This window comes from Phyllostomus hastatus, unplaced genomic scaffold (genome assembly GCF_019186645.2).
Source record: "Phyllostomus hastatus isolate PE091 unplaced genomic scaffold, TTU_PhHast_1.1 phas_contig_254, whole genome shotgun sequence".
NCBI classification, from domain to species: domain Eukaryota; kingdom Metazoa; phylum Chordata; class Mammalia; order Chiroptera; family Phyllostomidae; genus Phyllostomus; species Phyllostomus hastatus.
Window position 1 is genome coordinate 13550914 of NW_025333810.1, and position 24082 is coordinate 13574995.

The following is a 24082-nucleotide window of genomic DNA, read 5'->3' on the forward strand; positions in this document are numbered from 1 at the left end:
TCCTTAAAAATGACTGCATGGTCAATTATACCTAAAAAAAATAAATTACTACATGTATTATTAACAGTAATAATAATGAACATAATTCATTTGTCAGAAAAAGATACCAATAATAATTTGGATAAATGATCCCTTTTTTTTTAATTTTAGGAATTATATAATCAATGGCAGAAAAGTGGTCAGTTTTTTCTGGAATCAATAGCACACAATATAACTTGGGATCCCGCAGGTAAGAATACAAGCAGGATTAACTGCAATAAATATCCCTTTCCTAGGTTATTGTTTTTATTACTTTCATGTATTTCAGTCCGGGTTTGTGTGAAATTGTGGGGAACACAATAATAAAACAGATTGCATTCTTTCATAGCATATGGTGAAGATGCACTGTAACAGTATCCAGCTATAGGAGGAATACCTGTTGTTTCAGAAAGGTCATACTAATTCTCTCTGGAGAGTCAAAGTTTAATTGGAGAGGAGCCTTTTGACCTGAGAGTAGATATATTTAACAGTGAGGGTGGGCATAGATGTAGGAAGGAAAAAGAAGTGAATTCTAAGAAGTGTTAATGTATATATGTGCCAGTAATCTATTTCTGGATTTAAAAACCATCCCAAAGCCATTTTTACCAATCTACAACACTGAGCAAAAGCACAAAGAAAGGCGTAAGATAGATTCTAACAGTGATTAGTACTTCATTGAAGCTGGCATATTATAGAAGGCCTTTAAAGCCATGGTAAGGGATTTGAATTTAATTCTTTTTAATTGTCTAAAAATATTGCAGGTTTTTGAAAGTGGCTGGTGACAAGTGGTTTGCAAGAGTGTTCTGGTAGCAGAGAGAAGGATTAGAGGAAAGCGAAAGAAGATAATAAATATTATATTATTTATAATTATAATTGCCTTTTGGAAAGTATGCCTTATAGTAATCTAAATGAGAAATAAGAACTTGTTTTAGTGCCTTTAAGATAATAATAGGTACCTATAATAATAATAGATAATAATAATAGGTACTGAATGAATAATGAAGGAGTACATGAATATGAATGCATTTAGGCAATGGAATTGACATTACTTGACAACCAGATTGTACATGACTTTGCAGATATTTGTGACCACTAGAAGAAGAGTAATATGCAAGAGTTAGAGAGAGTAGAACATAGGTTTTGTTTGGATGTGTGGAATTTGAGATGCTTGAATATGATATAGCAATATCCAGCAGAAAATTAGAAATTTGAATATAGAACAGTGATTTTCAACCTGTTTCATCTCAGGGCACACATAAGCTAATAATTAAAATTCTGTGGCCCACCCAAAAAAATACTATATATTTTGCCAATGTCAACAACAAAAAAAATAGGTATAATTTTGATTTATCCACACTGGACAACTGTCATGTTGGCTGCTGTCGTTTTTTAATTTGACAATCTAAGGGGAAAGAGGTGAGTGCCCCTGACTAAATTGTCAGGTGTTGCATGTTTTAAAAATTCTTATGGCACACCAGTTGAAAATTGCTGATGTAGAATATAGGAAAGATGTTATCTTTGGAACATAGAACCAGAAGTCCACCAGTTTAGATCGATAAAATAGTTTACATTTTGAAATAGTTGAGAAAAATGTTAATTTAGAACACAAATTTCAGAATCTTTGGGAATTATTTTATAAGAGAAGAGATTATCTTTGAGATTATTTTTCAAGAAAACAAGTTCATTTTATTTATTTACTTTTCAGTAAGTTTAAATCCTTGGGGAATACAGCATTACACAGATTCTGTGTCTAATGGCCTTATGAGCAGGATAGTTGCTTTGGAAATCTGCTCAAACCATGCCACTGTTTCAATAAGCATGAGTTACCTTTCCTTGAATTACTCTGGTTTTGTTCTGTTTGCCACCAGGTGTCACTGTGTTGTTCTTCGCTTTGTACACAAAAGCACATCCCTTGCGTAGACATCTTGAACCTAAACACCTTCAAGTTTAAGAGCTGTGTGCATCCTCTGGTTCTGGAGACCCACTTATAGCTGGCAAAAATGTCCTTGGACCTCAGTCTTCTGAACATATTTGTTGCTATAGAAGTCCCCAACAGGCCCTCATAGTTCAGCAGCAGGAATTCCACTTGAGATGATTTTTTTAGAAAATCACACAATGTTTTAAAATGTTTCTTTTCATGAGATTGTAAGATTGATCTTTACTTGCTGGTAACCTACATGTTTATTTTATGCATACAATGAAAAGAGGTCAGATGAGGGTTCAAATTTGGGATTGAATTTTATATACCGTATTTTTCAGACTATAAAACACACTTTTTAACCACATTTTTTGCTTCAAATTTTTTTTTCCTATTTTCTTCCTCTAAAACCTAGGTGCATCTTATGGTGTGGACCCCAGATGCACTTAAGTTTTAGAGGACAAAAGTAGGGGAAAAAATTTTGAAGCAAAAAATATGGTAAAAAGGTGCATTTTATAGTCCAAAAAGTACAGGTATATCACTTTGTATGTAACTCTATTGTGAACAGGGTGACTTACGTCCCAGTTTATGCTTGTTGTCCTTATATGATTATTAATTGTGTTCCTTCTACTCTCACAAGTGTTCTATTTGGATGATAAATTACAGTTACTCTGTTATGGTACTACAGTCTTATAATTATTTATTTACATGGTTTATCTTATTGATTAGACAAGGGACGAGATTCTATTTTATTCAGTGTTTTATTTAGTTGTCTTTAGGGACTCATCATATAGTAAGCTCTCAATAAGTGTTCATAAATTTGACTATAAGTTTTATGATCATAAACACAGTATTTAAGAGATCAAGAATGGTTAACTCACTTATAAATTAAGATATCTAATTCACAAAATAGTTTTTTAGTGGCCAGATATGGCAGTATATATGAACGTATTTGGTAATTGATAAAGTCCTACAGAAATATTGTTAGCAAGTGAACTGGCTACTTGAAGTATCTTATTAACTTCAATAAAAACATTTAATATTTGAATTTTTTTTTAAGAAACTTTCTTTTTTTAATAAAGATTTTATTTATTTCTTTTTATTTATTTTATTTTTTTTAGAGAGGGAAGGGAGGGAGAAAGAGAGAGAGAGAGACAGAGAGAGAAACATCAATGTGCGGTTGCTGGGGGCCATGGCCTGCAACCCAGGCATGTGCCCTAACTGGGAATCGAACCTGCAATGCTTTGGTTCACAGCCTGCGCTCAATCCACTGAGCTACGCCAGCCAGGCTGTTTGCTGTTTTTAAGTAATGACATAGCAGTTGTTTGGAATTTTTGTACCTATGGTCTGTGAGTACTAATATTAGTATTAATGTTAAATTCCTCGAAAATCATCATTACAGAGTAGTATTAAAAGATAATTACTTATTTTTAACATATTTAGTAGCAACTTGACAGCAGCTTATGACCATTATCTTTTTTAACTGTAATTGAGCTAAAATTCACATAAAAGTTTATTTTTTCCTTTTAATATTGGAAAGTTTAAAATATAGAATTCGGTTGAGGAACAGATTATAGCTATAATAAATACTTGGGAACTGTTAGTATAATTATTACTTTTGCATATGAAATTTGTAATTATAAAATAATTATACTTATTTTACATGAAATAGTAATACTTGGGGCTTGGTCAGTATTTACATATTTATTTGCTAGGTATTGGGATACAAAGACATTTTTTTCAGATGATACTAATAAACTATAATGTTTTTGTGTTGTCCCTAAACCCACTACTGCATCTTGCTTAAATCATAAGATTTTCTGTCATAGGCTTTTTATTATTTTTCCCCTATTTCAGTATTCATACTTCTGCCCTTTGTGTTCAAATCAATATATTTTATACCATATGTTACCTACTTTTGTTTCATTCTATACCTGGGATTAATTATTTTGTATTTAGTTTTAAATTCTTAATCCTTCATGGAATAATTTTATTTTCAGTTTATGTTAAAGAAAACTTGTAAAAATCAAACTCATAAGTACAGAGAACAGTTTGGTGGTTGCCAGAGATGGAGAGTGGGCAAAATAGGTGAGGGTGGTCAAAGGATAATGACTTCCAGTTATAAAATAAATAAGCCCTGGGGATGTAATGTATAGCACAGTAACTATAGTTAATAATACTGTATTGTATGGTTGCAAGTTGTTAAGAGAGTGTATCTTAAAAATTCTCATCATAAGGAAAAAATTGGTAACTGTGCAGGGTGATGGTTGTTAGCTAGATTTACTGCAGTGATCATTTCCCATATGTACAAATACAGAATTATTACATTATACACCTGAAACTAATATTATGTAATATACCAGTTATGTCTCCAAAAAAAGATGATTTGTGTCTGTTTGTAAGCTAAACAGTGGAATAATAATCCGATTTAAGTGGGACATCTCATTAGTACTTTTTGGGCTGTTTTTATCTGCCTGTGAGGCTTTCCACCTAGATTCTACTATACATTGAGCTTCTACTAAGTGCCTAGCCTATGCTAAATGTTGGGTTGGCCAAAAAGTTTTTGTTTTTTTTTCTGGAAGATGGCTGTTGTAGCTCTTAGTTGTCTTTAACTTTATTCAAAACATTTTTGTTACATTGTATCATGATAGCTGTCATATCGATGTATTTTAAAAAACAAAATTGGTGAATATTTGTATAGCCATTTTAATATTGAAGATGGAAGAAATGCAACATTTTCAGCATATCATGCTTTCTTATTTCAAGATAGGTAAAAACACAACTGAAATGCAAAAAAATATTTGTGCAATGTATAGAGAGAGTGCTGTGATTGGTGAAATGTGTTACAAGTTGTTTGTTATGTTTTGTGCTGCAGATTTCTGACTCCATGGTCAGGTAAACTGGCTGAAGTTGATAGTGATGAAATTGAGATATTAATTGAGAGCAGACAGTGTTCCACCATGCAAGAGATAGCCAACATACTCAAAATATCCGGATCAATAAAGTTATTGGTGAAAATGAAAATGTGTCTTATATTTTACAGTAAAAACCATAACAGACTTTTTGGCCAACCCAATAGATTATATATATTATATATAATCCTTACCACAACTCTATACAAATTTTTAATTTTATAGATGAGAAAATTGAGAGTCAAATGCTGCCCAAATAGATCAAATCACATGGCTAATTAAGTGACTTACTTGGGAATTAAAAACAGGGATTTCTGATCTAAAGTCTATATTTTGCCTCAGAACCCCTTTCCTTTTAAAATAGAAGGATGTTTTTAGAGAGGCAGCAATACATAGTCATTAATTGCCAATGTGAATACTTTATTGGCCAAAATTTCTTCTCCTCTTTTCTTTGGATGATAGCACAATCTTCTACTCAAGTTACAGAGTTGAAAAATCTATCCTTGAAACCTATTTTGTTTCTGTTTTTTAATTGGTGTTAAGCCTTGAAACAATTGCTTTTCAAATGGCTTTCAAATCCTTACTTCTAACCTTAATATCTGACTCAGATCCCCTGATTTCCCATCAGTATTATTACAGATGGTTAACCAGGTTTCTCTGTCTTACCTTTTCCCTAATTTTCTCCTTTGGTGGAGTTATTTTGTAGAATGGAAATTCATTATTTTCTAGAATGGAAAATATTTCTTTGAGTACTGGAATCTTTGAAAGTATTCATGGTGAAAATTGTATATTATCTCTCCAGAAAAATGCACACACTATATATACAACTTTTGCGTATCTCAGTGAATGGAGGTTCACAGACCTAGTCAAGACTCTGTATTGATACTCCTTCCCCCGCTTGTTGAGGCCCCTTATTCTAAAATACATATCCACTTATGTAAACTGTCTCCCCCCACTTAAAACCTTTAACTCTTAAGTACCTATAACAAACTTCAAAGTCCTTACGAACATCAAAAATGTTTCACAATCTGACCTCAGATTTTTTCCCAACCTTATTTAGATTTCCAGGTCTTCTATGCACCTTATTTCTTATCCATCCCACTTTACAAGTCATTCTTGGGAGTAATTTGAACTTTCATGTCTTCCTGCATCTGTTCATAATATTTCTCCATTGGAATGTAAACTCATTATGAAAAAGGACAGTGTTATATTTGTCATTGTATCCTCCATGCCTAGCACAATGTCATTATAAAGATGTTCATTAAATGTTTGTTGAATGAGAGATTGATTATAAGATCCCTTTCCTCCCAAGCTGCTTCAACAAAATTAAAATACGACTACGCCCCTTCCCCCAATCTTTGTGTTATTTGAATTTTTAGGAATTGTTTTATCTTTATAGTGTTACATGAAACTATTGAATATGTAACTTAACTCACTAATTAAATACCTAAGTAATAAATGGTGAATAATATATATATTTTTAGGCAATCGTCTTTTAACTGGTTCCAGCTGTTTGCAACTCTGGTCCAGTGCTAACTTGGAAAGGCCAACCGAAGATGAAAATCCAAATAGAAAAGATCTTAACTTTGGGGATTGGAGATGCATTTGGCATTGCAAGTAAGCAATTAATTAGAAAATTAAATAGATAAACCTGTTCCATGTGGTTCATTATAATGCATTTTAGTTTGTGTAAAGCACACTAACATAAAAAGTATTGATTTTTTCATTTCTATTATAAGCCTTTTCCTATATACAGAGGATTTACCATTTGCCATGTTCTATATGTTCATTTCTTTTTTAACTTGTTGAATAAAACAACTATGAAAAAAACCCTAAGAAATGTTTAAGGCCTACATGAAGATCATTAAGTAGAACTTGCTAAATTGTACAGAAACACCTTTCATGCTTTTGAGTGAAAGCTCTTCTATTGTGAAGAGGTATTTTTTTCCTAAGTAACCTATATTTTAAACATAATTTTTGTCAAAATCCCTTTGGAATTTCTACTTTTGAGCATAGTTCTAAACTTCATTTAACAGATCAAATGTGGGAAAATTCTGAAAGAGAAAAAGAACGAAGACATCTAGTATAGAAAAATGAATTCTAAAGCTACAGCTGATCAAGCAGTTTGTTGCTGATATAAGAACAGACTGGTTAGGAATCAGGAATAGGCCCAGTTACACGTGGAGATTCAATAATATAAGATGATGTTTCACATCGGTGGGGCAAACTTGCTAGCTCTGGGGGAGAAAATGAAGGTAGAGTCTGTTTCATATCTGGCACCAGAATAAGTGTCAGTGGAAGGAAAAAATGAATTTCTATACAATGAAAAAATATTAGAAGAAAATACAGGTGAATTTTCATATTTTAGAGCTACAATGTCCAGTATGGTAGCAACTAGCCACATATCATTGTTGAGCACTTCTAGTCCAAACTGAGATGTGCTGTACGGATAAAATACACTGGATTTCAAAAACTTAGCACAAAGAAAAGGATGTAAAATACCCTATATTTGTTTATTTGTTGAAATCACAATGTTTTGATATATTAGCTTAAATATAATCAATTTCACCTTTTTCTTTTTACTTTTTAAAGTGTGGCTACTGGGAAATTTAAAATTACACATATATGGATAACATCTGTCATTTATATTCTATTGCTATAGAGTCAGGGAAAGACTTTCTAAAGTATGACACCAAAACTAGAAATGGAAAGGAAAGGAAGGGGAGGGGAAGGGAAGGGAAGGGAAGGGAAAAGAAGGGAAAGGAAAAAATGGATAACTTTAAAAAATTTTATGTAAATCAAAAAGACCACAAGGAAAAGAAATGAAAACTTGAGAGGAAATATTTGCAATTTTGGGTTAATGCTTTTTTAAAACCGAGGTCTTAACATTAATTTAAAAAGAACCTATATCTCAATGGTGAACAAAAATAGACAATGGAGAGAAAAAATTTAAACAGTAGTACATATGAATAATAAACACATTAAGAGTTGAGTGATCTTACTTGAAATCAAGAAATGTAAAATGTCCAGAAAGAAGGTGACTAACACCTATTACTAATGAGTGTTTGGAGAAACAGCTGCTTCTATATACTGTTAATAAGGGAGTACAATTGGTATTATCTTTCTAGAGAGCAATTTAGAAGTACTAATTGGCAGCCTTAATTTTTTCATACCCTTTAATAGCAATTTTAAGTTTTATTCATTAATTCAACAAATATTTTTTGTGTGCTTATCATGTTCCAAGCAGTGGTAAAAGTGCTTGGGATTTAGCAGTAAACAGATGGGGGGAGATAGACAATAACTGGTAAACTGGTATGACAGGATGTTAAATGCCATTCTTCCTGAGCCAGTTTTATATGAAGCAATGATGAGATACATATCAGATACCAAAGTAGAATAACGCAGTCCTGCTATATTTAGAATTTATAAAGGAAATTTCAAAGGAGCTGGTTCCATGTATTTTACACCCCTCAGGTAGATCATGGGTATTAAAAAGGGTTAACATATGAAAAGGGGATAGGATTTTGCAAAGATAATTCTTTGGAAAGGGCTGTAGCTTTGTTTTGGTCTTTCATAGAAAATTGGGAAGAAGGGAGCAGCAAAGTGTTATATTGCCTTCACTGCAGATCACTTAAGGAGCTCCCATGGGTTAAACTGTGAATTTGAAATGTATTTCATTTATTTGGGAGAAAAGAATTTTAAGTTAAATCAAGATCAGAATGTACAGTAGTGACTTGGACTAGACATACTAATAATTTATCTGAGCTGATTTGTTTTTTAAGTAAGAAAAGCCGTGAAACTAGAAACTGCACAAGTTTTATTTTAGGATTAGTTGAAGATTACGTTAACTATATTTAATAATAGGTCTCTATAACTTTACTAAATAAAGGCAAAAATTTAAAGCTCTAGCTACACATGTAGGTGAAGAGATCAATAAGTACAAGAGGAAAAGAATAAGTAGGATAAGGGGAAGAAGAGTAGATGTAACACTGAGTACAGACCTGGAAGAAGTGAGGCAGAAAACTATGTGTGCCTGTCTCTGGGAGAACAATGTTGCCGGCAGAGGAAACATTAAGTGCTAAGACTCCTTACTTGTGGCTGAAGTAAAGTGAACAAGATGAGGAGTGATAGGGGAAATTATCAAAGTCAGGATTCAGTTTATAGGTTACTGTGAAGCTTTTTCTTTTTCTTCTAAGTGATTTGGGAGTCTGTTAGGATTTTCAGCAGAGTGTTGAGATCTGATTCCCTTTTTAAAAACTGTTTTAGCTGCGCTTTTGAGAAAAGACTGTAGAGGGAACAAGATCAAAATCATGGAGACCAGGCATTTTTAAGGCATCTAAGGACAGACATCCTTAGAACTAACCATATGCATAAAAATGCATGTGCAAGAATACTCATTGCATCATTTTTTTAAGCAGAAAAATGAGAAAACAGCAGTGAGTTATTAAATTATTTTAAATCATTGCATATATGTGTGATAGAATACCATAAGCCAATAAAATAATGCAGATCTACACATATTGATATGCAAAACTATCTATCCATTTTTAAATAAATAAATGTTCACAAAGCAAATTGTAAATATGACATTGATTTCCATCTCCTCCTCTACACCCTCTCATAGGAAGTAGATGGAGAGGGAAAGTGGACAGAATCATCTGGAAGTCTGTGTATTAAAACGTTAAGAGTGGTTTTGCCTGGGAATCAGTGTCATGGTATCATTGAAACTATATATGATTTCATTTTCTTACTGATCTGCATTAATATTTTGTTTATTACATTTAAAGTCAGGAAAAGGTTGTATTTGGAATGAACCGTGACAATTCATCTTTGGCTTGCTTTACAGATGATTTTAGGATGAATCTATCTAAGCATGAACTTAGGTGAGAAAAGGAAAGCAAGATAGTAAGAGGTGTCTTGAGATCATCATATATGTGTAGCCAGAAGGGAAGGCAATGAAGGGAAGTAAGCCAAAGCTCCTTGGAGAAGAAAAGCAAGTACTCACCAAGCATATAGATGAAGCTGGAAGACTGAGTCCTCAATGGTCATTAAACCACACATAATCTTTAATTAGTCAAATGCCACATTAAAATAGAATTCATTTAAAAAGTTGATTTGTCCATGAAAGTGTATTTTGGAATATAGATTACCTATGACTCTTGAAATTAGATTTCCAGGTTCTGAGGGAATAAGAACTATGACTCTTTTCATAAGTTTTAAAGACTGACAAGTTGTCCCTTGTGAGATTTTTATGCATGGATATATTTACATAAAAAATATATTTAAAGTTTTATATTTTAAAATTTATATTTATGAGCTTAAAAGCAAGTATGAATCTTGTGTTATCAAAAAGTTTTATTATTTGAAAAAATTGCTGAATAGAGTTTAGTGGAGTAATTTTGAATTTTCCCTATTTAATTTTCCTCAAATATTATTCATCTGTTTAATTTACAGAACTGCTTCCCAAATTCATTTAATGAAATTTTCACCAGATGGAGAATTTTTTGCCACTGCTGGGAAGGTAATTTATGAAAATACTATTGCCAAATTGTGTTTATGATTTATTTTGAAATTTCAAAAACATTAATAGGCTTTATCCTTTTATTTAAGTTGAAAATATATTTTTGTTTAAAATGTTAAATAGCAAAAATTGGTATAATATTGTGTTAAAGGGCAGTATGGTATAATTGAAACAGCATAGACTTAAAGGTAATCTGATATAATCTACCCCTTACCAACTTTTTGACATTGGGTAAGTAGTTAACCTTTTTGAGCCTTGGTTTTCTCATGTATAAATTTAGGATAATAATACCTATTTCATGTTGTTTATCATAGGATTAATTTAGATGGTATATGCAAAGTGACTGGTTAGTGTCTTGCATACAGTGTATTATCAATAAACTATTGCTACTATTTATATTATCCTTGAGCTGACAGATGTATTAAGCTGTATTTAAGGTAAAAGAATTTACAGACTTTCTAGAAGACATTTGTAATCATTTTGTTATTACCTATTGATTTCAACACAATGTATTTCTTTGAAATTGTTTTATTTTCAGTAATTGGTACACAAAGCAATTAATGCACAGCTGAAGTTATTCTCATTGCTCAAAGCCTTCTACAGATTAAGAATGTGAACTACTCTTTTATATAAGTGTGTCTGGTTATATTTTGCTTGCTTGTTTGTTTGGTTGATTAGATTCCACTTAAAGGTGAGATCATATGGTATTTGTCTTTCACTACCTGCCTTATTTCACTTAGCATACATAAAGAACAAACTGACAGTAACCAGAGGGGTTGGGGGAGGGGGATAACAGGGGACAGAAGGGAAAGAGTCATCAAGGAATACATAAAGAGCACATGGAGAAAGCTGAAGGCAGGTAGGATTGAGGGTGGGACAGGGGAGAGTGGTGGGGGGGAGAATGGAGACAGCTGTACTTGAACAACAATAAAAAATAAATAAATTTTAAAAAAAGAATGTGAAATACTCTAAATCCTCAGTGAGGGTTTTTTTTTTTTTTTAGGAGAGTAGTGGATTTGTTTATTCTGACTGACTTTACAGGTGGGACTGCAATTATAGCTTCAGAGTAAAAACCTAGCACATTTTAGTCTCCCTTGTTCTTCCTTCCCAAATTAGGAGATGCAATTTTGATTTTATTTAGATTATTTTATATAGTGGTAGTCGTTAAGTGCTTATTTTCACTGTCAACATTTTCTTTGAACATTAATATGATAATTCATGAAAACTGTCCTTTGTTTTCAGAAGTTATCAGTCTTTTTAAGTCTGCTAGTAGTAATGCTTTCTTATTTGATACTTGGGTAAGTGGAAAAAGAACACTTAACTTCATCTTTCAGCCTTTTCTGAATGACTCCATTTTCCATGCTATATGGTAACTAGAACTTCCTTTGAACCAACCCTTGCAAAATACACATATTTGTTCACACACCTTAATTCTCAAAGCATAATTAAGGAATGCTGATAGAAAAGTATTAGATTCAGAGATTTTCTCTGTTTCTCCATGCCAACCCCTTCTTCCATCCTTCTGTTTCTGTGATTGGGGAAAAAAATCTTACATTTGCTATTTAACTTAATCCTTAATTCTCATGTGGATATTTTTCTGCTTTTCCCTCCATCTTAGGATGACTGCCTTTTAAAGGTATGGTATAATGTAGAAAACTGGCGGACAGCTGTTATCTCTCCAGATAAAAGTTCAGAAAAACAATCTCAAGGAGAAATTGACTTTTCTTTTGTGTATCTGGCCCATCCTCGAGCTGTCACTGGATTTTCCTGGCGTAAAACAAGCAAATATATGCCTAGGTCAGTGGATTAGTCTTTTTTTTCCCATATATTAAGAGAATGTCATGTTTGTGATTTTGACTGCTTTTCCTGTATTGGACCTTTGCCTATGAAGATTCAAGTAATATTAGATGGTCCTTGGTTTGCAAATCTCTGGCCATGGGTCACTTGTGATTGACACTTAAGAGGAGAGCCATATGAAAGAATATTTACTTCCATATCTGATATTTTTAAGTGTCAGAGTTGTGTATCTTTTTTTCTATATTGTGTATCCAATTCTTTTATGCCTTAATCATTCTCCACATTGTTGCATGCATGAACTTTCTCACATTTCACTTCCTCATGTTGTGCTTTCTATGTGTATCACCTCTGGTTAAAAAAACAAAAGAACCATAGCTTTACTGAGAGGACATACCGAGGCCTCAAACATTTCTTTAATTACATCCAGCATTTTAAGGTTCACAGCAAAATTGAAGGATAGGTATAGAGATTTCCCATATACCCTTTGCTCCCACACATGCATAACCTCCCTTGATGTCAGCATCCTCCACATTACTTAGAATTTATGAACCTATATCAACACAGTAGCACCACCTAAAGTCCATAGTTTACATTACAGTTCATTCTTGGTGGTGTGTACTCCATGGGTTTGGACAAACATATAATAGAATGTATCCATTATTCTTATACCTAGATTTTTAAGTTATTTTCCAATGTAGTAGTTATTCTTCTTACCCCAGCCCTCCAATATAGGAAAGCATAGGCGCAGGACACTCAAGGAACAGTAATAGTTCTGTTGTAGGAGGATGTTATCAGTCTCTGGGCTAAGGAAATTGCTGTAGACAACCTGTATTGTTAGCACAAGCACCCTCAGCTTAGCTTCACTTTGAGAACTATTGCTCTGAGAGCATTGCCTACTTATATAAAAATGTGTTTAGAATAGAATGAACTGTGGCACATGTTATCTCTTCTCTTAAAAGTTGTAAATGGCCCCAATAAAAATAGCTGCCATCGCAAACTGTGAACCTTTTACAGTATCTGAAGATTACATCATTTCAAAGGCTGATTTCTTCAGGTACATCCAAGTGTTTTCATTTATCGATAGATTACTAGCATATTTTTTGAAAAGAGGCTTATGAAGTATTGTATCTTTTAACAGAAGATAGACACATCATCTGCTCTTGACCATGTTCACTGAGTGTTGGCAAAAATCGTCACAGGTAGATGTCTTAAACTGGGCCATTACAGATGCCTGGTAACAGCAATGAGGCATACCAGTTTTTTGTTTGTTCGTTTGTTTGTTTATACTGTTGTGTTCATTTGATCTCTTACCAACTAAATTTTGCAGCATAGGGAAATAGAACTAGAGTTTCAGTTAGTTGTGGCATCTTTTAGAGGTCTCCAGAACTTTACTTTCGGATCCATGTTATTTAAGAACCAGCTAATCTTCCTGAGCTCTCTGTTTTCACTTTCATTTTACTAACTGCCTACTTCCTGCAAGTGTATAGAAGGAAAGCTGACCCTTTCTCATGAAAATGAGAGAGACCCCATCAAAGACCATTGCTCTTTTTGATATGGCATCTTCACGGGGGTGATACAGGTGGTTTGTTTTTCCCATAAAATTAAGATCCTCAACCAAAATGGCAATGCATTATGCAGTGGACTGCTAGCTTGAGAGAGAATTAATGGGGAATTGTTTGTAAAGCATATACTTCTTTACTAATTAAAAATTGATGAATGTAGGACAGGTTGGGAGATTTGGTTATATCCTCCAGAAACCTCCAAAAGTTAGTTTTAGATAACTAGTTTCAAACTGTCGTTAGTCTGTTGTTACATCAAAATAGGATGGGTGTTACAGACACTTACCCATCACATGGTTGTCTTCTGAGGTTATGCCTTTGTTTTCTTTTGCTTTTTTCTTTCTTTTTTTTTTCTTTATTGGCTATCCCTGAGCATGCTATACCATTGAAGAAAGAATAAGACTCTTTGATGAAGAAGTGAGGAAGAAAGATATTGCCAGATAAGTGACTAAAACAGATCAGAGTACTTGTCACATATTCTGCTTATATATTACCTGCCAGCTGTTTACATTGACTGTCCTTAAGGTCTAGTATCCTGAAGAAAGTCACCAGGGACCACCCCCCTTTCAGGGTCAAAGCTTGCTCCGTGCTTCTGCATTGTGTACCTTTCTTGCTTATTTCATTGCCTAAATTCTTATGCCTCTTCTGATTGCTTGCTGTCTATTCATCCCTCCAGTCTCCTACTTTCTAGTCTTCCTTGGTAAGCCTTTCCATTCTGCCAGTTACTAATTAGAACTATTAACGTTGAACTTTCCATATTTCCTTTTGATGTATGGGTATTTTCTTTTGTTTCTATTTGCTTACACTTAATCTCATTACCACTACCTGTGTGTGAATGTTCTAGAGAGAAACAGAGAGGGAAAGGTGATAGGAGAAGGGCATAGAGGACTAGAGAAAAAAGAAGGAGAAAACCTGGAGGAGGAGAGAGAGGCATGAGGATGGGGAAAGGAGAAACAGTGTGGAAAGGAAAGGAGGCACTTTAGGAAAGGACGAGATGTGAAGGTACTGAAGAAGACAGGTGGTAAGGGAGGGTAGCCTGGAGAGGAGAAAAGGCTGAGAATTGAGAGAGAGTTCTCAATTCTCTCTCTCAATGGGTAGCAAGGGGATTAAGAGGAATAGACAGAGAAAGAAGGGAAGGAAGAGGGAGGGAGGGAGAGAGCTGAAGGGAAGAGGAACCAAGACAAAACATGCCATTCTCCTTTTCCTTCTTCTTTGTTCACATCCTTTTTTAATCATGTAGCTGTGTTTAACAAAGTGACTGCTAGAGAATATTTTTATTTCTTTTTTAAAAATTTTAACTTATTGAGTTACTGGTAGAAGACTTCTGCTGATTGTTCATTTTTAATCAAATATGTTTGAATGTGTCTACTACAGGATATTGTGACTTTTCTTTTCCTTTTTTATAAATTTGCTGAGTGTCCCAATAAGAAGTAGTCTTTGTTGATAGAGTTTCAACCTTTGAACTCTTGATGCTTATGGAGTTTACTAATATATATGCAATTGATTTTGCTTTTATTTTGTGGATTACAATACAGTAAATCCATTGAAAATCAAGAATGACTAAGGAAGGAGGTGGCTGTACTTATTTTATCATGAATTTTCTATTCTTGCACTTCACTGCTTTTGGTATATGTGTTAGTCAAGGAGAGGATAAAAGAACTAGTTAATGTAGCCTCTTAGTGACTAGTGTGCATGTGCCTGTATGGGAAGTAAAAATTAAGCATTATGTAATAATTCAAATAACCATCCACTGAATAAGTCAGATCTTTTTAATAGATGTGGTTTTCTTTTGCTTATTAGCTGAGATGTCATATTATGACTTTAGTCTTTGTTGCTTAGTGGTAAGAAGAATCTTAGATTATTGAAACAAGAACTACTGAATTCTAGGCAGAAAAGAAATAGGTTAGGAAGCATTTGATGCAGTGAAATAAAATACCCACTCAATTGTAATGGTTTTGACTAAATACATTGCATAAATGTATGTTGATATTTTCTTCATCGATACCTTAGTTGTGTGCATTATAGAAACACTATAATGTGATACTGTGTGAAGTTTATATTTTTTGCCTCTAAAATCTTTTTATTTCTTAGGACTTCTGTATGTAATGTACTGTTGACTTACTGCAAAGATAATGTGTGTCGTCTTTGGGTAGAGACATTTTTACCAAATGATTGTTTACTGTATGGAGGTGACAGCAACCATTGGACCGAACCAATTAATTTAACAAATAATTTCGAGAGAAATGCTTCCAGTAAAGAACGAATTCAAAACACTTTAGATGTGAGTGTTTTAATTAGATGTTATTTCCTACAAGTTTTAAAATCTGTTGTATGTTGCTTTTTTGTAGCACTGATTCTAATTAATATTAAAAGTCACATGGATAGTTACAAAAATATATATGTCTTAGGAAATCTCAGAAATTTTTTAGTTTCATTTGGTTTAAAAAGTGTTCTTAAGGATTTTGTCTAGAGCAAAAAACTACTTACAGTCATGAAGTTAATTTTAGCTCACTTAATGATAACAAAAGTATGCTTACCCTTATCTTAGCTAAAATAATAAAGTAAATTAAAATCTGAGAAAGCAAAGGTGTAACTGTAAAATTTAGGGTTTTTTTTAGAGCTTGGGATGTTTCATCCTGACTTAATTACATGAATGATTAGTTTGTCAGATTCTGTAGTATGGTTGTTATCTTTAGAGCCCCTTTGAACTCAGAGTATTTATTTTACTAAGTAGTGTAGAAAGTAAATTCAGTTTTTGATGTTTGTATTAATTGAACATAGACTAGTAATACAGATTCTTTTTATTATTTTTCTTAATACTGAAAACAGGAAGTAATCTAAATTGATTTATCTATGAATGCTTTGTATGATTAAGAATACCTATTTTTCAGGTTAGTACAGTATTGTAATGGCTCGAATATTATTAAATATATAATGCATGGAGACTCAACAACTAGAATGTGATGATTCTTGTCTACTTTTCGACTGTGGGTTCTATATAAACTTTTATCATTTGCAAGATGAGAATAACAGTATTTGCAATGTCTGCCTTATGGGTCAAATGAGGTAATCTATGAAAATGCTTTGTAAATTATGAAATACCACCCTAATTTATTATGATAATATTATCCAGTACTTCGTGGTCATAGGAGGTAAGCTTTGGATACAAACAGCATACATACATAGACACATCATCATCATCCACAAACACATTATAAACTTTGCCTTTACATTCAGGAAATTAATTACTGGAAAATAAATCAAATACAAATTGTGATGTATTGAGTAATAGTTAAGAGTCAGGCAGTTTAAGTTGTTAGCTTCTTCTACTTTCAAATTTGCTATACAAAACTGCTGAAAAATATTTGTACATATAAACTCATCTAAAATAGAATACCTGTAATGTCTAACAATCATTATTTAACCTATGCATATATCTTTATGACAGCATAGGCATTAGTTTTACTTTGCTGATTCTTTCACACAGGTAAATCTGAGACATTTCCGTAGAGGCCGAAGGAGATCTCTTGCACTTGTAGCACATACCGGATACCTGCCCCATCAGCAGGACCCTCATCAGGTTCACAGGAACACTCCACTGCATGCCAATGCACTTTGCCACTTTCATATTGCAGCCAGCATCAACCCAGCCACAGGTGATAAAGCACTGTTCAAAACATGTTTTTTAATTGAGTAGATTGATTTTATAACAAATAAGTTATACTTTTAGTTATAAATAGGTAAAATATTGGAGATAACTTTCTTATGGTAGCCAACTCACTGATTACACAAAGTGAGGTTTTTGTTTATTCGTTTGCTCCTTAAGGCTATGATTTGATTTATGATTTGAGATCTGGATGAGCCATTTAGATTCTTTATTAGTTTATTCTAAAGTGGAAATTTGAGCTAATATTTAACACAGGTTAACATCACAGAGTAGTGCTTCATCATTATTGTGGAATTGTTAAAATAAAACCAGTGTATTTAGTACTTTATCTTTGGAAGCATTTCAGAAGTAGAGCAGAAATATTTGGAAGTTATAACTGGAAGAATTAAGAAACCTATTTCTCTAGTCAAATATGTCTGTTAGATGGACAGATCTAGAATATCTGGATGGAAGAATTTAAGTGCTCATCATTTTAATAAATGGTGACTGCTGGAGGGAGAGGATATAAGGGGACTAACTGGTAATGGAAAAAACTATAATAAAGATTAAGAAAAAAGAATGCGGAAAAACACCCAACTGATCACAGTTGGGGCATTTAAAGTAAAACCTTATACTGTTCCTGGGGAAAAAAATGAAAAACAGTATTCGCATATGAGTAATGCCATCTATACAGAAAGTGAAAAGTAAAAGTCAGTTTTCACCTGTATCCTACCCTAGTCCTTCTACCCAGAAGATAAGCACTATTGGATGAGTTTTTATGTATTTGGCGATATTGTTAAGTGTAAATTTAGCATCACCTATTTTCATATAGCACACTGGATTTTGCTGTATTGCATTCTTCAAAGAAATATAACGATAAATATGGTCCATTAGTTACTTGAATAAAAGTGAGTAGTGCTCTGGTAAGCTAAAGAGTAGAGATACTTGTGGTAGGAATGAAGAGTATTTGATGGTTCTCGCAGCTTTTATTTGGTAGGCAACAGTCCCAGCTCTTAAAGTATCTATGAGCCAAGAAAATGTGAAGGGGAGAATATTGATTATTTTTATTTAAACATTATATAGGCTTCAAAAATGCCATTACCTTTATTAAAATATATACATTGACAGAGATTATAATACCCAGAGGCAACTCTAAGGTCAGTAGAATAACTTTCAGTCTCTGCTGAGTAAAAGAAAATATTCTGAGAATATAGAAATCTTGAATTCTCACTTTAATGGAAAAGGCTAAGGGATTACAAAAAAGGAAATCCTCAGTTTCAATGTAGCATCTCCATGACCACCTTTCTAAAAACCTTTCTTAGGCCGTAGGTCCCTAAGGAAAATTCCTTTGTGTAGATTAAATCAAAGCAAAATAATACTAGCAGTTAGAATAGACCCTATGGAAAATACCTTTCCCAAAATTACATCTATTGAATTGACCCTTATGGATGCTCTGTTTCCGGTTTGAGGACCAGCTCTAAGATTTGGCTTCACTTATTTGCCCCATTTATAGAAATAGAAACGGAAGAAGAGCTCTAAGATATTCTCCTGATTCTAGTTCTTATATCCTTTCCATGAAGATTTCTCATTAAAAAAATGACTTTAATCAAATTCTTTAAGTACAGTCAGGAGACAGAAGAAATGTGAGATGTTTTTCCTTTCTTCTTCTTCTTTTTATTTTTTCCTGGAATGCTTCTGCTAAAAGCCAGCATTAGCTCCTCTTTCTTGTATACTTACTCAACAACTAGGCCTGTTATCCACTAGAGGCATCGTTGATCTCTTTTGGGTTGATTGTAAATCAAAAATCAGAAAGTCCTACCCAATAGGATTCTTGGGGGCACTCTCTTAATCCCTGGCATTAGTGTTTATCACCTAGAAACAATGGAATTGGCAGCTCAGTCCCTTGAGGATTTTATTGAGTTTTTAGTCTGTGCTAGTATGGGAATCAAAGATAGGGGTAGGAACTGCAGATACAGGGGTGATGAAAACAGGCTTGATCGTTGCTCTCACGAAACATAGAATCAGTGTACTTTCCTTCAATCCATTTCAGCCTTTACTGTTCAGATATCAGCATGAGCTAAATGTAGATGTGATTTAATATGATACACACATTTCCTTGACCTTTATTAGTTTGTTTGTCATAAATTACTTTGAATTTACACTTCAATATGCTTAATTTAGCAGTTATATTCAAAGTAATACCAAGGAACTTTTTTAAGCTGAGTTGATTTGTCTTGAATGCCTTTCTTGAATATAAGAAGGGAACCTCAATTTTACTTTCCAACTTTAATCTTGATGCTAATAAATAGTGTCTATCTTAGAATTAGATGGGTAGGTCATTAAAAAAATTAGTATGCCATTCTATTAAGAAAGAAAGTTGTTGCTATTCAGATAAATCACTAGTTCTTTGTCATCATATTGGTGACATTTGCATGGTAGGCCAGATTAAAATACCATAGGTTTCTTATCTAAGTGTATATATAAATTAAGAAGATTTTCCTATTAAGATGTCTACAAATTATATACATTTCTTATGAGAGTATTTTTTAGAATTAAAGAAAATGTATATAAAATAAATTAGGCTATATGACCTAGAATATATAATTTTAATTCCTTTATAGGTGTTAAATTTACCATTTATGTCTGCTATCATTAATAATAATTGTTGGCAAACATTATGTTGGGAGTCTTATTTATAGGTTAAATAAAATATATTACAGAGGTTTAAAGATAAGTGTAACACTGTAATAAAAATATGAGACCTGGATGTTTTATATGCTAGAATGATAGAAATTTTAACTGAGTTTTTTGTTGTTATTGTTCTTTACAGACATTCCACTTCTTCCTTCTATTACATCTCTAAGTCTGGGTGAAAATGAAGAGAAGAGTGGACCTTTTGTGGTACACTGGCTAAACAATAAAGAGTTACATTTTACTTTGTCCATGGAAGTCTTTTTACAGCAACTTAGAAAAAGTTTGGAACAGCCATCTTCTGAGGCCAGTGTAGAAGACTCTAATCAGGCAGATGTAAAATCTGATGAAGGTAAAGCTTTAAGAAGGGTACGAAATGTAAAATTTGGTGAAAATAGCAAAGAATTTAGTACCAGGGTAACACTAGTAACTGTCAGAAATAAACTTCAAAATTACAGTGGCATGATACCAATTTGAAATAGCTCATTGAATAATTTATTGTAGATGTTTCTATTCCAGGTAACTTTCTTCCACATGGTGATTTGGGGATTCAGGATTCTTCATACTTGGGCTTCTTTGGTCAGTCCCTAGGGCCTTGCCCCTTAAAGGACTATCTGTGAACCAGCAGTGTTGACATTACCTGGGAGCTTGTTAGAAATACACAATTCAGGTTCTACCCAAAGCTCCTGAACAAGAATTCATAGTTTAATGAAACTCCCAGGTGATTTGTATATATATTAAAGTTAGAGAAGCATTATAGTAGGGCCTTAAACTCTTCTGCATTTAGCCTTAGTCAGGTAGGGAGGGAGAGAGAGGAGAAGGTATAGCTATTTCTTGACTTTGACTTAGAGTTGGCACATATTGCTTTCTCCTTTCATTATAAAGCACTAGTCACAGGGTCCTTGCAAGTCCTTGACTGGATAGCTAGCCATTCTGTGTTAAGGACTAGGAAGCACAAATTTGTGATGGCCAGCTAGCCATCTCTGCTACAGTTTGTGGTTGATAAGTGTTTTTATTTTTTAAAAGTTTTGTTTTAATTATAAGATTATAAAATTGCTCATTAGGACATGCTCATTAGGAAGAAGAATCAAATGATATAAACAGGTATAAAGTTTCCATATGTTTAAGAAGTGTCCTTCTACGTTTATGTTTTTCTATCTTCCTACAACATTGTTTTTAAACTTGGCAGTTCAGTTTTAAACAAAAATTGTATTTTGTAAATTGCTTTTTAAATTCAGTATGGGAACTTTTCAATATCTTTTTTTTTTAAGTTTCTGAGTATTCCATGTCAAGAGAAAACTTTAGCATTTCCTTTATTGATGGACATTTAAATTGATTTCACTTGTTTTTCACTATACTGATAATGGTACAGTGACATATCTTTTCATCTTTGTGTGAATTTTTCTATCACATAGATTCCTAGACATGGAATTGCCAGAGTGTAAATTTTTAAAGTTGTATTAACTTCTGCCAATTTTTTAATTTAACTTTTTAAATGTTATTTTGTAGTACTTTCAAGTGTACGGCGTAGGAACTTTTGCCAAATTGACCTCCAGAAATGCTTTATCGGTTTATCTGTTTTGTTCACAGCCTTGCCACTACTGGATATTTTCATTCTATTACCCTTGCCAATAAATATGAGGAGAATGGCATCTTGTTTTACATGGCATTTTCTTGAAGCATATTGAACAGAATTATTTTTTTTATCTTTTTTTAAAGATTTTATTTATTTATTTTTAGAGAGGGAAGGGAGGGAGAAAGAGAGAGAGAGAGAAACATCAATGTGCGGTTGCTGGGGGTCATGGCCTGCAACCCAGGCATGTACCCTGACTGGGAATCGAACCTGCGACACTTTGGTTCACAGCCCGTGCTCAATCCACTGAGCTACACCAGGCAGGGCTTTGAACAGAATTATTTTAATCCTTCTGTGGTTTGCCTTTTTGTGCCCTTTACCTGATTTTCTATTGAATTATTTTTCTTTTTCTTAATGATTTGTATGTCTTGACCAATTTTTAAAATCTGGTCAACAGTCTTAACATTTTTTGAGTCTCTTTTAAGAAAGACTCTCTATTCATAGACAGGAATAGGGCCAGGGTTTTTGAAATAAAGGTTAGAATATACATATTTACCTGTATTAAGTTGTTATGCCAGTTTATTTCATTTTTACTTATTTATTTTTTTAATACTCACCTGAGGATATGTTCACTGATTTTAGAAAGAGGAAGGGAAAAAGAGAAAAACATTGATAGGTTGTCTCCCATACCTGCTGTGACCAGGGATCAAAGCCACAACCTAGATGTGTGCCCTTACCAGGAATTGAACTCACAACCTTTTGGTATGTGGAATGATGCTCCAACCAACTAAGCCATCTTGCCAGAGTGGTACCACTTTATTTCTGATCACCTATGTGTTGGAGAAAACCTGGAAATTGGACTGTTATAAATGTATTCCTTTAAATGGTTTCTTTAAAATGTCATATCAGTTATAAGTACATAACACCTAGAGAAGAGCTACTATAGCAGACTCAGGTTTTGATAAATCTGATATTATGAAAAAAGTTACATTTCAATAATATATTTAAAAAATTCAGCCTAGAATTATAGCCCCAGTTTCAATTCCTTCTTTTTATCATGAGCAAAACTAAGATTCAGAGAAGTAGTATGTCTCACTTGTGGTACTGGGTTTAGAAACCAGTTTACCTATTTTCCAGTCCAATAATAGCCCTTCTACCTGTAATCCACTGACTCAGTCCTCTAGGCCTTCTGATTATTGTGTTAATTTCAGTGGCCTTATGTTTCTGGAGCAAACTTATTTTTAAAGGAGAGCCTATTTTTTGTTTATGAAAACTATTATGTTTTTCATCTTGAATGCATCTTTAAAGCTATTTCTTAATTTATGGTAATAGCTTGATTATATTTACTTGGTTCATGAACCCTTTTACTTACAGAGACGGATGATGGTGTTGATGATCTGAAAATAAATCATGAAAAGAAGGAATTGGGTGGTGATAAAATGGTACCAAACTCAAGTTTTGTACCATTACCATCAGCTGCCATTGATCATCAGATTGAAGTACTTCTCTCTGAATGGAGTAAAAATGCAGACATGCTATTCAGTATTCATCCCATGGATGGCTCTTTGCTGGTTTGGCATGTGGATTGGCTGGATGAATACCAGCCTGGTATGTTTCGACAAGTACAGGTACTTGATCCTCAGGAGAGGTACTTTTTGTTAAACATGGGTACAGTTTTATAATACATCTTTATATAAATTCATGCATTCTAATGCTCACTTTCTTAATTCTAGGTGTCCTTTGTTTCCAGAATTCCTGTAGCTTTCCCCACAGGTGATGCGAACTCTCTCTGTAAAAGCATAGTGATGTATGCCTGTACCAAGAATGTTGACTTGGCTATTCAGCAAGGGAAACTAAAGCCTTCTAGCCTCACACATTCCACATCAATGCTTATCTCTGCTGGTCACAGTAAATCAACTAATAGCTTAAAATTAAGTATTTTTACCCCTAACGTTATGATGATTTCAAAGCACGCCGATGGCTCTCTGAATCAGTGGCTAGTTAGTTTTGCTGAGGAATCTGCATTTTCTACAGTTCTCAGTATTTCGCACAAATCCAGATATTGTGGTCATCGCTTTCATCTTAATGATTTAGCTTGCCATTCAGTGTTACCATTATTGTTGACAACATCACACCATAATGCATTAAGAACACCAGAGGTTGATAGCCAAAAACAACCTTATGATGCTTTAAATAATGAAGATTTGGCAAAACAGAATATGAACACTGTTGACATGGCATTTCAGGATCCCAAATCAGTTTATAGTGAACTAATTCTTTGGAGGGTTGATCCAGTTGGGCCATTGTCTTTTTCTGGAGGTGTTTCTGAGCTTGCCCGGATTAATTCTCTTCATGTTTCCGCATTTTCCAATGTGGCATGGCTGCCTACTCTTATACCCAGTTACTGTCTAGGTAAGCATTCTGATTTTTATTTAATAATTTTAGGT

The 24082-nt window shown here is 33.4% G+C and overlaps 1 protein-coding gene across 8 annotated transcripts in view; it reads left to right on the plus strand.

Moving 5' to 3' along the window:
- DMXL1 (Dmx like 1) overlaps positions 1–24082 on the plus strand; it is a 150041-nt gene that overhangs the window by 29394 nt on the left and 96565 nt on the right. For all 8 annotated transcript variants that reach the window (XM_045838041.1, XM_045838043.1, XM_045838045.1 and 5 more), the window contains 9 exons: positions 151–229; positions 6333–6465; positions 10303–10369; positions 11988–12166; positions 15817–16006; positions 17213–17381; positions 20202–20414; positions 23010–23263; positions 23369–24047. In XM_045838041.1, coding sequence (XP_045693997.1) covers positions 151–229; positions 6333–6465; positions 10303–10369; positions 11988–12166; positions 15817–16006; positions 17213–17381; positions 20202–20414; positions 23010–23263; positions 23369–24047 — 1963 coding nt within the window. The remainder of the gene's footprint in view (positions 1–150; positions 230–6332; positions 6466–10302; positions 10370–11987; positions 12167–15816; positions 16007–17212; positions 17382–20201; positions 20415–23009; positions 23264–23368; positions 24048–24082) is intronic.